At 38.1% G+C, this 11989-nt stretch overlaps 1 protein-coding gene across 1 annotated transcript; it reads left to right on the top strand.

The window, feature by feature from the left end:
• Positions 1-1679: 1679 nt before the first annotated feature.
• LOC104952097 (thioredoxin-related transmembrane protein 1-like) lies at positions 1680-11154 on the top strand (the record flags this gene model as incomplete). The annotated part of the gene is made up of 5 exons (XM_010778853.1): positions 1680-1908; positions 2952-3067; positions 3917-3962; positions 5044-5172; positions 11109-11154. Coding segments are annotated over exons 1-5 (528 nt in total), but the record flags the coding sequence as incomplete, so codon positions are not given.
• Positions 11155-11989: the final 835 nt, after the last annotated feature.

The following is an 11989-nucleotide window of genomic DNA, read 5'->3' on the forward strand; positions in this document are numbered from 1 at the left end:
AAGTTGTAGCACTTTTGAACATTTTCATAGGAGTTAATGTATAGCAACATCGTCTTTTATGGCGAGGGATGCGTTTCCATGGAAACGGCATATGATGACACCCGATAATTGCTGAGGGCTTTTGAGGGCAGGACCATTAACCATTATCTGAAATCTGCTGCTCTACGCACTCTAAAATCTGAAGAAGGCCTCTTTACCAAAGTCTGAACAATGTTTAATATCTCTAAAAGTACGAATCAGATTTAAAAGTTGTGTTACGCGAATTATGTCAGAAAGATGTGTAACATTTTAAAGTTGGAATGAGGTTTCTGAGTGAAAGTATGAAGGAGCAGTTAGCAGTTGAAGTTGCATGACTTCAATGTTAAAAATGTGATGAATTATGGGATGTATCTCTGGAATCATGAAAGTTATGAATAAGAAGTAGTAGCCATCGATTCCCGACCGAGCTGAACGTTTTGATGTTTGAACAGAGTTTCTGCGATGTGGAATGTGGGAGAAGAAGAGGTGCAAAATAACCCGGCGGAATAATAAAGAATGTTGTGCGTAGCATAACAGATAGTTGGAATGCTGTATCACCATTCCCACTAAATGAATTAGGAGAGGAATTAGAAAATGTCCATTTTATTTACTTCAGGTGGTTTCGTCAATTATGTTTTGGCACCTACTTGGATGGAAATGAGTGGGTGGCAGATTAAGGTTTTTATCAGATTCTACGTGTTTTAGTTCACAAGAGGAATTAACAATTAATTTTCCAACTAAAAGGCATCAACAGGACATTAACATATTGAGATAAAGGAAAAATATTGAAGGAGAATCTATTTCGACATTATTAGCAGGCTGGGTTGCACTTCACCTCGGGTCAGATTTAATGGATTTCTCTCTAAACTCCGTGGGGTTTCAACACATTCACATGCAAAATATTAAACACTTTGATGCTGCAGCTTTGAAGAAGTCTCAGTTCCTCTGGATCAAAGCAATGAATACTATCAGACTTCATCAGGATCATAAACACATTAATCTGAACCTTGGAAATATTTGAGTGTTTATTCAAGAAAACAGTGTTTATTCAAGGAAACATTTGAACATTTCTCCACAGTTTCTGCAGAGCATACTTACTGATGCACTTAGGTCTTGACAGTATATCGGACAAGATATGTTAAGATGCTCAGAATTTGTCATGAAAATAAACTAAATTGATTTCTCAACTAATGTCCTTAAATACAACGTCGAGGTACAGAAAATACCTACATTTTTCTCCCCCTTGAGAAATGCAACAGTTACCTTCTTTCTGAGTCATTTTTAATCCAATAGCACCACCTGTAGGTCAAACACGCTCAATACATGTTACACTGCTTTACTTTATGGTCTTTAGGTACAGGTGAATAGATACAAACATATTTAACTAACATATATCATCATGAAACCTCCCCACTTCATTAGTGACATTATCACAATTATGTTTTGCATTACAAGTTTTCTGAAATGTCATGTTTACATATGCAAATGAGGCATTATGTAATGATAACCTTTGGTGAATTTAGGAGAAATCTGCAGACACAAACAGACAAAATAAATAAATAATTGATTACAGGTTTTCACAAGTCTAAAAGAAGACAAACAACAACATTTTTTATTCATTTGAATTATTTCAACACAACCATCCTCCCCTCTCCCCACCTGACTGTGACGTCACACCGGAAGTCTGTTTCTAACAGACATGGCGTGTTTGCTAGCCGTTAGCAGCATGAGCTCCTCAATGTTTTCTTTTATAAAACGTCGCTCCTCATGGATACTCTGTTTGTTTCTAGTGATTCATGTGTCGACATCCTCCGCTAAGCTGGACAGCCTGAGAGAAGTGACGGACAGCAGCTGGGAGGAAATCTTGTCGGGAGAATGGATGATAGAATTGTGAGTGTGCTAATGCTAACTGCTAATGCTAACTAGCCTGTCAGTTAGCTATTTCCAGCTCCTAAAATCGGGCTTGACTTCCCTTAATCCTTTTTAGGTCAACCTTTTAGTTTATTTTGTCTGTTTGTGTCAGCAGAAATAATAATAAATACATTTAAATATGATTCTATGAAAAATAAATAAATAACAACAGAAGAATAAAACATGTTTGAACTTATACAAGGTGAAAAAACAAACAAACTCGCATTTATAAATCCTTACTGGGAACAAACAATAATAATAATAATAATAATAATAATAGTCAAGGCTATATTTCAAGCTTAATATGCAAATAAGTGATTTTTTTTTATCAACTAAGATTTGTTAGAAAATGTACTGAATTTATTTTAAAAGTGGGCTTATAACACTTGAATACAATGAAGTACAATATAGTACACGTTTCATGTTTGGCCCATATTCCACTTTAATTTAATTTGTAAAAACATAACAAGGATATGTAAAGAGAACTGGGGCCTGTTCATTCCTATGGGAGCTACCGGCTAGCTGCTAACGGCTAACTAGCCTGTCAGTTAGCTACTTCCAGCTTCTAGAAACGGGCATGACATCCCTTATAAGTTTAGGTTGACGCTTAAATTGTCTATTTTACCTAAAGATACAATAAATAAATATGATAAACGATCAATATGCCTGGTTGTAATCCTGAAAAGTAGCTGAATCTAAGCTAATAGCTGTCACCTTCACTGAGCTAACTAGCATACCACAGAGTTCCATGCTAGCCAGATTGTTATGCTAACTCTTAAAGTAAACACTTGGGGTGTTTCAGCTTGTAATTGGTTTATTTTACAAATTTACCACAAACTCAATATCATATTGCACTTAGTAAACTAAATGGAAACAAAACAAATGCATAAATAAAAAAACTATGGGAAATCACAACATAACAAAATTAAAACATGATTTAAACTATGATACAGACATTAGACAGACACCTTATTGTGAGGGATGTTGTTGTTTATCTGAGGCTTGACTTGTGACCCCCCCAGTTACGCTCCCTGGTGCCCAGCCTGCCAGCAGCTCCAGACGGTGTGGAAGGATTTTGCAGATTGGGGGGATGACATGGGGGTCAACATCGCCAAGGTGGACGTGACCGAGCAGCCCGGTAAGACTCAGTGACCTCTGCAGCTACACTGGGACTTTACATGCAACAAATACACATGCACTTCTGCAGCTACTTTACATGCACTTCTGCAGCTGCCCTGGGACTTAACATGCAACAAATACACATGCACTTCTGCAGCTACTTTACATGCACTTCTGCAGCTACACTGGGACTTGACATGCAACAAATACACATGCATGAGGGCAATGGAAACCCTTAAAAACACTCCACAAATACACATGTTAAGAAAAGGGTGCAAAGTATACTGCTGTTGAAGCCCTATAAAAACAGCCATGTTTAAAAAAAAATGATTGCTACATTTGATTTGTTTTATCGAGTTCATAGTTTCTAATGTCATTATCTGAAAGGCTTTAATTTTTAACAGTGTGCATACAATGTAGGAAGTATAAGATGCAAAGTCTACTAGGTACGGAAGCCTTAAACAAACATGGGTCAAACATTTTATTTACTCTGTTTTCCCCATTATAATCAATATTTTGTTTTGTTGAGATCACAAATTATTTGTTAATATCTCAAAATAACTAATGTTGTTTTCCCAAGATCATGGGATAAGATCATGAATTCAATATCATTAGAAAACAAAGAAATGCAACGTAATATACCTTTATCTCGTTGTAACTAATAAATATATTGTGATCTCAGGAAAACCTCACGGGGAAAGGGAGGAAATGAAATGTGTGAAACGTGGTCTTTTAGAGATTACAACCTGAAATATCTGTGTGTGCTTTGAAACCGTGATACTGACTCAGTGTTACTGTAATTCACTGTGTTGTGTGTCCGTGTTTTAACCCAGCTCTGTATTAAATGTCCTCTCTGTCTCTCTGTCAGGTCTGAGCGGGCGCTTCATCATCACTTCACTTCCGACCATTTACCAGTAAGTTCTGAGTAACTGTGTTTTATCACTTCCTCTTGTGGTGTCAGTAAAGCGGATGTACACCATTTTGAAAAATGTGGCTCTTAATCCCAGTTTAGATCATCAACTCTGTTTCCTTTCTCTCCATTTTGAAGTGTCTCCATCTTATGTCTGCACAACTTACTTTAACTAATCATTAGTAAGGACAACACATCTCACTTGTTTTAATTAAAGGAGGGTATGAATACATGCACATTGTAGGGAAGCAGGTCATTTTTAACCATTGGATTATATTATTTATTCTGATTAATCATTTGCCGGTGACATATAAGGAAATATATACCTTAAACGTCGAAATAAATATGATTTAATCCCTGATAAAAATGTATAAAATAATTTAATAATAATAAAATAAATTTAAAAATAAAAAATGTGTTTTATGCTTTAAAATGTATGTAAAATGCTGCTTTGTCCTCTAAAAGTTTTAAAATAGTTTTAACCTTCGTGAAAATCACTTAAATACCACCAGCAGACACCAACACATCCTGTGATCGCAGAGTTTCCTTTCTGTTTTCAGTGTAAAAGTAATTTCTGTATAAAGTAAACATCCAAAATGTTTTACGCTTCAGATTCTGGTTTTACTTTGAAAGATGCCTCGTTTCTGCTAGATCATAACCTTTATATATACAGTCTATGATCATAACCTTTATATATACAGTCTATGATCATAACCTTTATATATACAGTCTATGATCATAACCTTTAAATATACAGTCTATGATCATAACCTTTATATATACAGTTTATGATCATAACCTTTATATATACAGTCTATGATCATAACCTTTATATATACAGTTTATGATCATAACCTTTATATATACAGTCTATGATCATAACCTGCTCCATTGCAGAGAAAATGTGCACGTATATATTTGTACAGATGTACCCATTTTGCTGTTTCATTCTTTATGCTGTCCCTCAACACAATAACTCCCCAGCAGCTAAACACGTGTGTCTGGCCATGATATATCCCTCACAGAAAATAGGGCTCAAGTCGCCTCACTGTTCCTAATGTATGTTTTGTTTATTTGTGTCATAGCTGTAAAGACGGCGTGTTCAGGAAGTATCAGGGCGCTCGCACTAAAGAGGACTTCCTGAGCTTCGTGGACGAGCAGAAATGGAAATCCATCGAGCCGATCTCTTCCTGGTTCGGCCCGTCCTCCTTCCTGTGAGTAAATTCAAACACTTCAAGATTCAAGGCTTTTATTGTCATTCGTACAGAAGCTACAGTTTAGATATATCAATGAAAATCTTAGGTCCCAGGTTCCAACAGTGCAACACAATACAACCAGTGTTGGGTGTAACGCGTTACAAAAGTAACGGAGTTACAGTAATGTATTACTTTTTGCTGTAACTAAGTAATGTAACGCATTACTAATTAAATGTGTGTAATATACTAGCCGTTACATTTCTCAGTAACGCAGTTGCAACACATTTTAAACCGAAATTCAATGGTTTTTTGTTTTTTAAGAATTCACTAACATCGTGAGACATTCCGACACCAGAGAAAATTGTGCGGGTAGATTAGTAATAGGGATGCCAGTGATTATTGGATTATTCGAATATTCGTTACAGTCTTCATAATCTAATATTATTTTTAAAAATCGATTTTATTTATATATTTTTTTATTATTATTTATGTTTTTTTTTTTTTTCTCTGTCTTAGTTTCAACCAAAATATAGACTAATGCTAATAATATGAATAGTATTAATAATTGTAAATGGCCATTGGCCACACCACCAGTTTGTTTTACTGTAAACTTGGAGGAAGTCTGCGTGCAGAGCAGACTGCTGCTGCAGCACGCTACACACCGCCCCCGCCCCCACCCCCCCTCTCCCTCACACGTGCGACTAAAGATGAACAAAGCGGCAGGTAAAAAGAGTTCCTCCTCGTGGAACTACTTCAAACTTACAAGTCCAAAGAAAGTTAAATGCAAGCTCTGCGAAAAGACGTTGGTCTAAGAGGTTACAGAGAAGACGCAGCACTGCTGCNTGTTGGGAGGCGGAGGGGAGTGGGATCCGCTCCAGGTATTCCGTGCAGCTGGGAGTGTAGGTGAGCGGGGGAGAGTGTAAGAGGAGCAGTAGGAGTTGCGTTCTGATGACGCGTCAGGTGTGCGACACTGCGTTGCGTGGAGCAGATGGATGCAATGGATTGTCCGTGCTGAATGTAAACAAAACTGTGGCGGGTGCTTCGGTGAATGTAGCGGGGTCGACGAAGGAGTCCAAGATGTCTGATGACTGAGATGGAAGACGGAGTGGAGGAGTTGGTCAATGACAGCAGCTGTGAGATGGAGTATTTCAGCATGATGACAGGCGGAATGGCTGGGAGCAGTGTGATGGCAGCGATAGCAGCTAGCCGGCTAGGTTCACAGAGGTGGAGGATTATTGTGGAGACGAGGAAGATCCACGACATGGCAGGAGGATGTGAGCAGCGGGACGGTACAGATGCACCCCAGAGATGAAGGCAGGAGGCAGAGAGAGTCCACAGTTGTTGCGTGGGACGGAGACAGACAGTAGGCGATGTAGCAGATAGCAATAGCCACCCGGCACTTTGATGGCTACGTGAGGGCAGCCGGCTACAGCCAGCAACGGAGGCAGAAGTCCAAAATAAGTAAAAATGTAAAAACAATGTGCATTGCATTAAAGATGTGTAATGCAGGGCAGTGGTCCAATTTGAAAGATTGAAGAACGAATGGTAGCTGAGGGTGATAGAGGGTGACAGAGGCGGAGAAGCGGCGAACAGTCAACGCCAGCGTCCTCTCCAGCAGCTCGGTGTGTTGAATGCCTACGTGATGGTAGATCTTGTTTCCACTAAAATAATGATATGGTTTGATTATGAATATACTAAACCTGAATACATTACATGTCACTTATTTGACGCTTTTATCCAAAGCAACTTACATACTAAATCCCCACAGGAGCAATATGGGGTGAAGTGTCTTGCCCAGGGACACAACGACATGCTGACTGCAGTGGGGTTTGAACCTGTGACCCCCTGATCCGAACACCAATGCACAACCCACTACACCACACGCCACAACCTCTGTGAGTTGGCTGTGTCCTACAAGTATTACAAATGTACACAATGTTTTGCTTAACGTCTCATACTTTACGGCTAACTCCGACAAAGTAATCAACTTTAACCCAGTTCCAACCTTATATTTTACATGTTTCTTGTTCATGCACATGAGTTTACATTAACAGGAGATTTCAAGTCTTTGACACAGAAAAACAAGAATCTCCATATCACCCAGCATAATAATAAGTGTGAGTGTCATTGTCTAAGTGATGCATCTTTGCTGTGGTGTTCACACCTTTTATTTGAGATAATGTTAAGGCTCTCACATCTGTTAGCAAGCTAACAGACAGTTTTAATATGCAAAACATAATTATGAACAATCACAAAAGGCTCCACTGTCACATGATGTAAGATTATTAAACCTACTTGCACTAAGCGATATGAAACCCTAATCTCTTTTTTTTCCATAATCTTTTTATTGCATTGAAATGTGCTTTTAATTAATTATTCAGTTTCATTACAGCAGAGAGCACGAGCAAGGGCAGGCAGCAAAAGTTATTTTATCAAATCGTGTCCTTATAGAGCTCTCCTGCTCATATAGCATAAGTAATTCAACATTATCTTAATTAAATCAATAATATTACCTTCATTGTGCCTGATTTAATTGCATGCTAATACATCCACTGAGATTTATTTCTCTTTTTTATAACCCTGTTTGTATTTCTTTCTTTAATTTAGACGACCTTGAGGTGGAAATCCCTGTGTGTCCTTCATTAGTAATTAACAGCTGTGTGCTTGTCCCTTAGAGATGTTCAGATGTCTGTTGCCTTTGTCCCCCCCTCCCCCTCTGAACTGGTGCAGGTGCTGATGGTCTCCAATTCTCTGCGAAGCAGGGGGGAAATTATCGGTACCTTTTGAACTTCACAAACCCCCAGTGTGAGATAAAATAACTTGAATTTCATTCCCGAAATTAACGCCTGCAAGAATACGGTGGAGCTTTCTCTGGGACGCCAGCAGATGCCACTCAAAATGAGATAGAGACTCCCAGCGTTCCCTCTACTGGGGTTTACTGTCAAATATCCATAATTTTCTCATAATACAGGGAGAATATCTCTAAAGGCAGATTGCATTGTCGTGAATATTAGCCTTGAGCTCTAGCTTGTGTTTGCATACAGTCTGTTATTAAATTACAATCATCTGTTACTTAATTAAAAAGAACATTGGTATCCACTAATGATGTGTTCCGAGGTTGATGAGCAAACAGAAGCTGTTGTTTTCCTGGCACACATCCTCACTCTGTGTTTGTTCCAGGATTTATAAAGTTATGAATGTCTGCACAAATCCAAACAGATCACTGTTATAATGCTACTGCAAGGGTTAAAACAATGTGACCAATGTTAGTTTAAGCTTTTATAATTTTCCTTTATTTTGCATTACAGGCTCCACTTTGATATGTTGTATTCTGTATTTTTCAAATACGTAACAAAAGCAGTAGACTGTTTGTTACCCTTTGTTCCCTCCAATAAAGAGTGGCCTTGGTTAGGCTTCAGATGTTTTTACTGGATGCAATGACTACTAACATATAACTACAACAAAGCATTACAGTTTGATGGCTCTAAAGTTGAATCAAGCTTTATCAAGGACACTTTAATCAACCAACAACAGTTTGAATTCAAAGGGGACTACAATTACAGGGGAAAGAAATATTCCTCTCTAATAAAACTCGTAATTCCAGACAGCATTTTAACCATTGCAAGAGCCTAAAGATCATACCAACACCTAACAGATAATGTTAAACACAGTAATACATGTAGTAAAATGAAATCCATTACTAGGAATTTAGCAGAAAATGTATTAGCAACAAAGACAGCTGTCTAATTTTAGGAACCGGTGGGCTTGGAGCAGAATGTATTGAGAGACACTTCAACATTTGGTTAGTTTAAATCGATTTTAACGAAAATCATACATTCAATATTAGTACATATATACAATACAAGAGAGGAAAACATATATAAAAGGAATAGAACAAATGATTAAAGCCGGAAACCTGGAAGCAGTGACCCACAGTTGTTCAGTGTGTCGGTGAGGACAAAGGATAAAAGACCCACAATGCACCAGCGGAGGTTCAGCACCTTGGACAGTGACCGCCACACGTGGCTCCCCAGGAGAAGAAAACAGGATGTAAACCTGTAGCCCCGGGCCCGGCCGGTGAACCACAGCAGAGCAGAGCAGAGGAGGCGGGGAAGGTGAGACACTCCACAGTCTGCATGCTGCTCTCACTATTGTTACTCTGACTCCATGTCCAGGACTCGCAGGTCAACTGTGCTGCCTGTCCATCATCCTCCAAACAACTGGACTGGAAACATAACCAAGCTGGGGCAGGAAAGACATTCTGATATTGGTGGATAAGGTACACCAGAGAAAGAACAGTATATTATAGGGAGAATGAGGTACTACGGGAACTAATTAAGGCAATGCATATGCATTGGGTTCTTTTTTTGTAATTCAATGTATTACATATGTTCCTAGTCAGACATAACAAGGGCAATGCACATGCACACAAAGAAACAAAACAAACAGAAGGAGTAGGGTGGGGAAAGGATTACAGTGTTAATTGATTTTATATCATGGTCATTATATATTACAAACATATTATTTGTATTTATTATGTGTCGCCATTTGACATGTAATGTGTAAAACATGAAGGTGCAATGTGCATGCATGTAGGAACACATCAGTACATGGTCCATCCAGCTAAATATATATATACACTTTCTTGCATGTATTAGAATCAATGGGAAACCCTTTATTTTGCAAGCTTCATTGTGGTTTGCACCACTGATGAATGCAAAACAGATAATACAAAAGTACTATGAAGTTCATTCAAAATATTGAAATGTGATTCAAACAGTTCGCTACAACAAAACAATGTACCACCATCAGTGTTGGGTGTAACGCGTTACAAAAGTAACGGAGTTACAGTAATGTATTACTTTTTGCTGTAACGAATTAATGTAACGCATTACTAATGGAATTTGGGTAATATACCCATTACAATTCGCAGTAACGCAGTTATAACAACTTTTTCTCCCGAAATGAAATGGTGTTTTGTTTTTTAAGAATTTACCAACATCGCGAGACATTCCGACACCAGAGAAAAATTGTGCAGGTAGACTAGTAAGCCTGGTGTTTACCCTTCAGGCTGATCAAGATCCCGCCGCTTCGCTTCGGGTTCCCTGATCAACCAGTCGGGTGTTCTTTTCCCCATAATGACCGCCTCGCTGCACATTATCCCGCTTATTACACGGCCATATACTAAACAAACGAGTATTCAACTAAGCCGTGTAATAAAAGTTGTTAGTATCCTTAATGGCCTACACAGTTGTTATGCTACCACATTGCCCTTCACTAATGAGCTGCACTAAACTACATTTTAGCATTTAAAATACCTAGCCATTCTTTTGCGGGTATTTTGGAAAAGTAACTCAAAAGTAATATAAAAGTAGTGTAACTCATTACATTTCAGAGACAGTAATATTGTAATGTAACTTGTTACTTAAAAAAGACTGTAATATATACTGTATTACATTTTGGAAGTAACTTGCCCAACACTGAATACAACATATAAAATAGTGCAAGTAAATACAATCAAATAGAGTAGAAGTAGTGCCGTACGAGTCTATATACAAGTGGTACATCATGTGTAAGTTGCAAACAGGTGAATGTTATGATGTTCTTGGTTCAGGTGTTTAACAGGCTGCTGGTGATACATGTGAGGATGGAGTGATTGTTAATGAAAACTATGATCAAATATGATTAACACAATTTTTTTATCATGACTAAAATAAGACAATAAAGTTGATGCAATTAATATAACAGGTTTTTCTTCTAGAAAATTGTAGTATGAGGGCAACACTGATTATACGCTTATCTTGTGTATAAGATATATAAATTCTCGTGTGTAAAAAACTAAAAATCTATTCTTAGCGTCTTTTTCTGTCAGTTTAATCTCCTCCTTGATGTTTGTTATTCTCTGTGTAGAAGTTACAGTCTGAATAACCTTCTGTTGTTTCTTCCTCTCACAGAATGAATTCCATGTCGGCTTTGTTCAAGCTCTCCATGTTTATCCGGGTAAGTGAGGGTCTATCCGCTCGCTGTCAACACAGGAGGTTTATTGTAGGAAGATATTTATTTAAATTCTCATAATCCATTTAAAGAAGAATAGTCTGCTTGGTGGGACATAAAGGAGGGAATCAGAGCGGCTTTTATCTGCACAACAAAACAGAACAAATCCAGTTTTACAGGATACAAACACGTACAAAAGGCAACCTCATGTGAAGCACAGATAGGACGTATTTAAGGGCGCACTTATAGGAAACTCGAAGCTGTTAAACTTAATTAAAGAAATGACGCAGTGGAGCAGGATTTAATCAGGTTATAGACAAAGCAGATCTCTTCTGCTATATGACATATTATTTCCATTATCAATTCGCTCTCATATTTCTTTTTTTACTTTTTATTTATTGACTTAGTTTTAGGAATTTATTGGGGACTATTTTCAGCTGCAGATTGGTGATCACCTGAGCCAACAGCCCAGATATTTAGTATTTTAGTTAATGTGTTAAAGGGGACCTATCATGCAAAATGCACTTTTTGATGTCTTTTATACATAAATGTGTCCCCGGTGCATCGGGGAACTCACGCAGCGTCAGAAAATAAAACCCCCTCTCTTTTCCTCCGTACCCAAATCTCTAAAAACGGGGGAACAGCGGAGCTGATCCAGATTTGCGTCCGATATGACGTAATATCTGAAATGTGGACCCACGGCCCTATCAGAAACGTTGCTATCAGAAACAATGCCCGACTGTTTTGGACGTAATATGGTCGGTGTTTACATTAGCATCGCTAACACTCAGAGCTAACCTGTACTGGAGAGCATGTGTGTGAAGAAGCAGGAATTAAAAAG

This window comes from Notothenia coriiceps, unplaced genomic scaffold (genome assembly GCF_000735185.1).
Source record: "Notothenia coriiceps isolate Sejong01 unplaced genomic scaffold, NC01 NC01_scaffold00019525, whole genome shotgun sequence".
Lineage (NCBI taxonomy): Eukaryota > Metazoa > Chordata > Actinopteri > Perciformes > Nototheniidae > Notothenia > Notothenia coriiceps.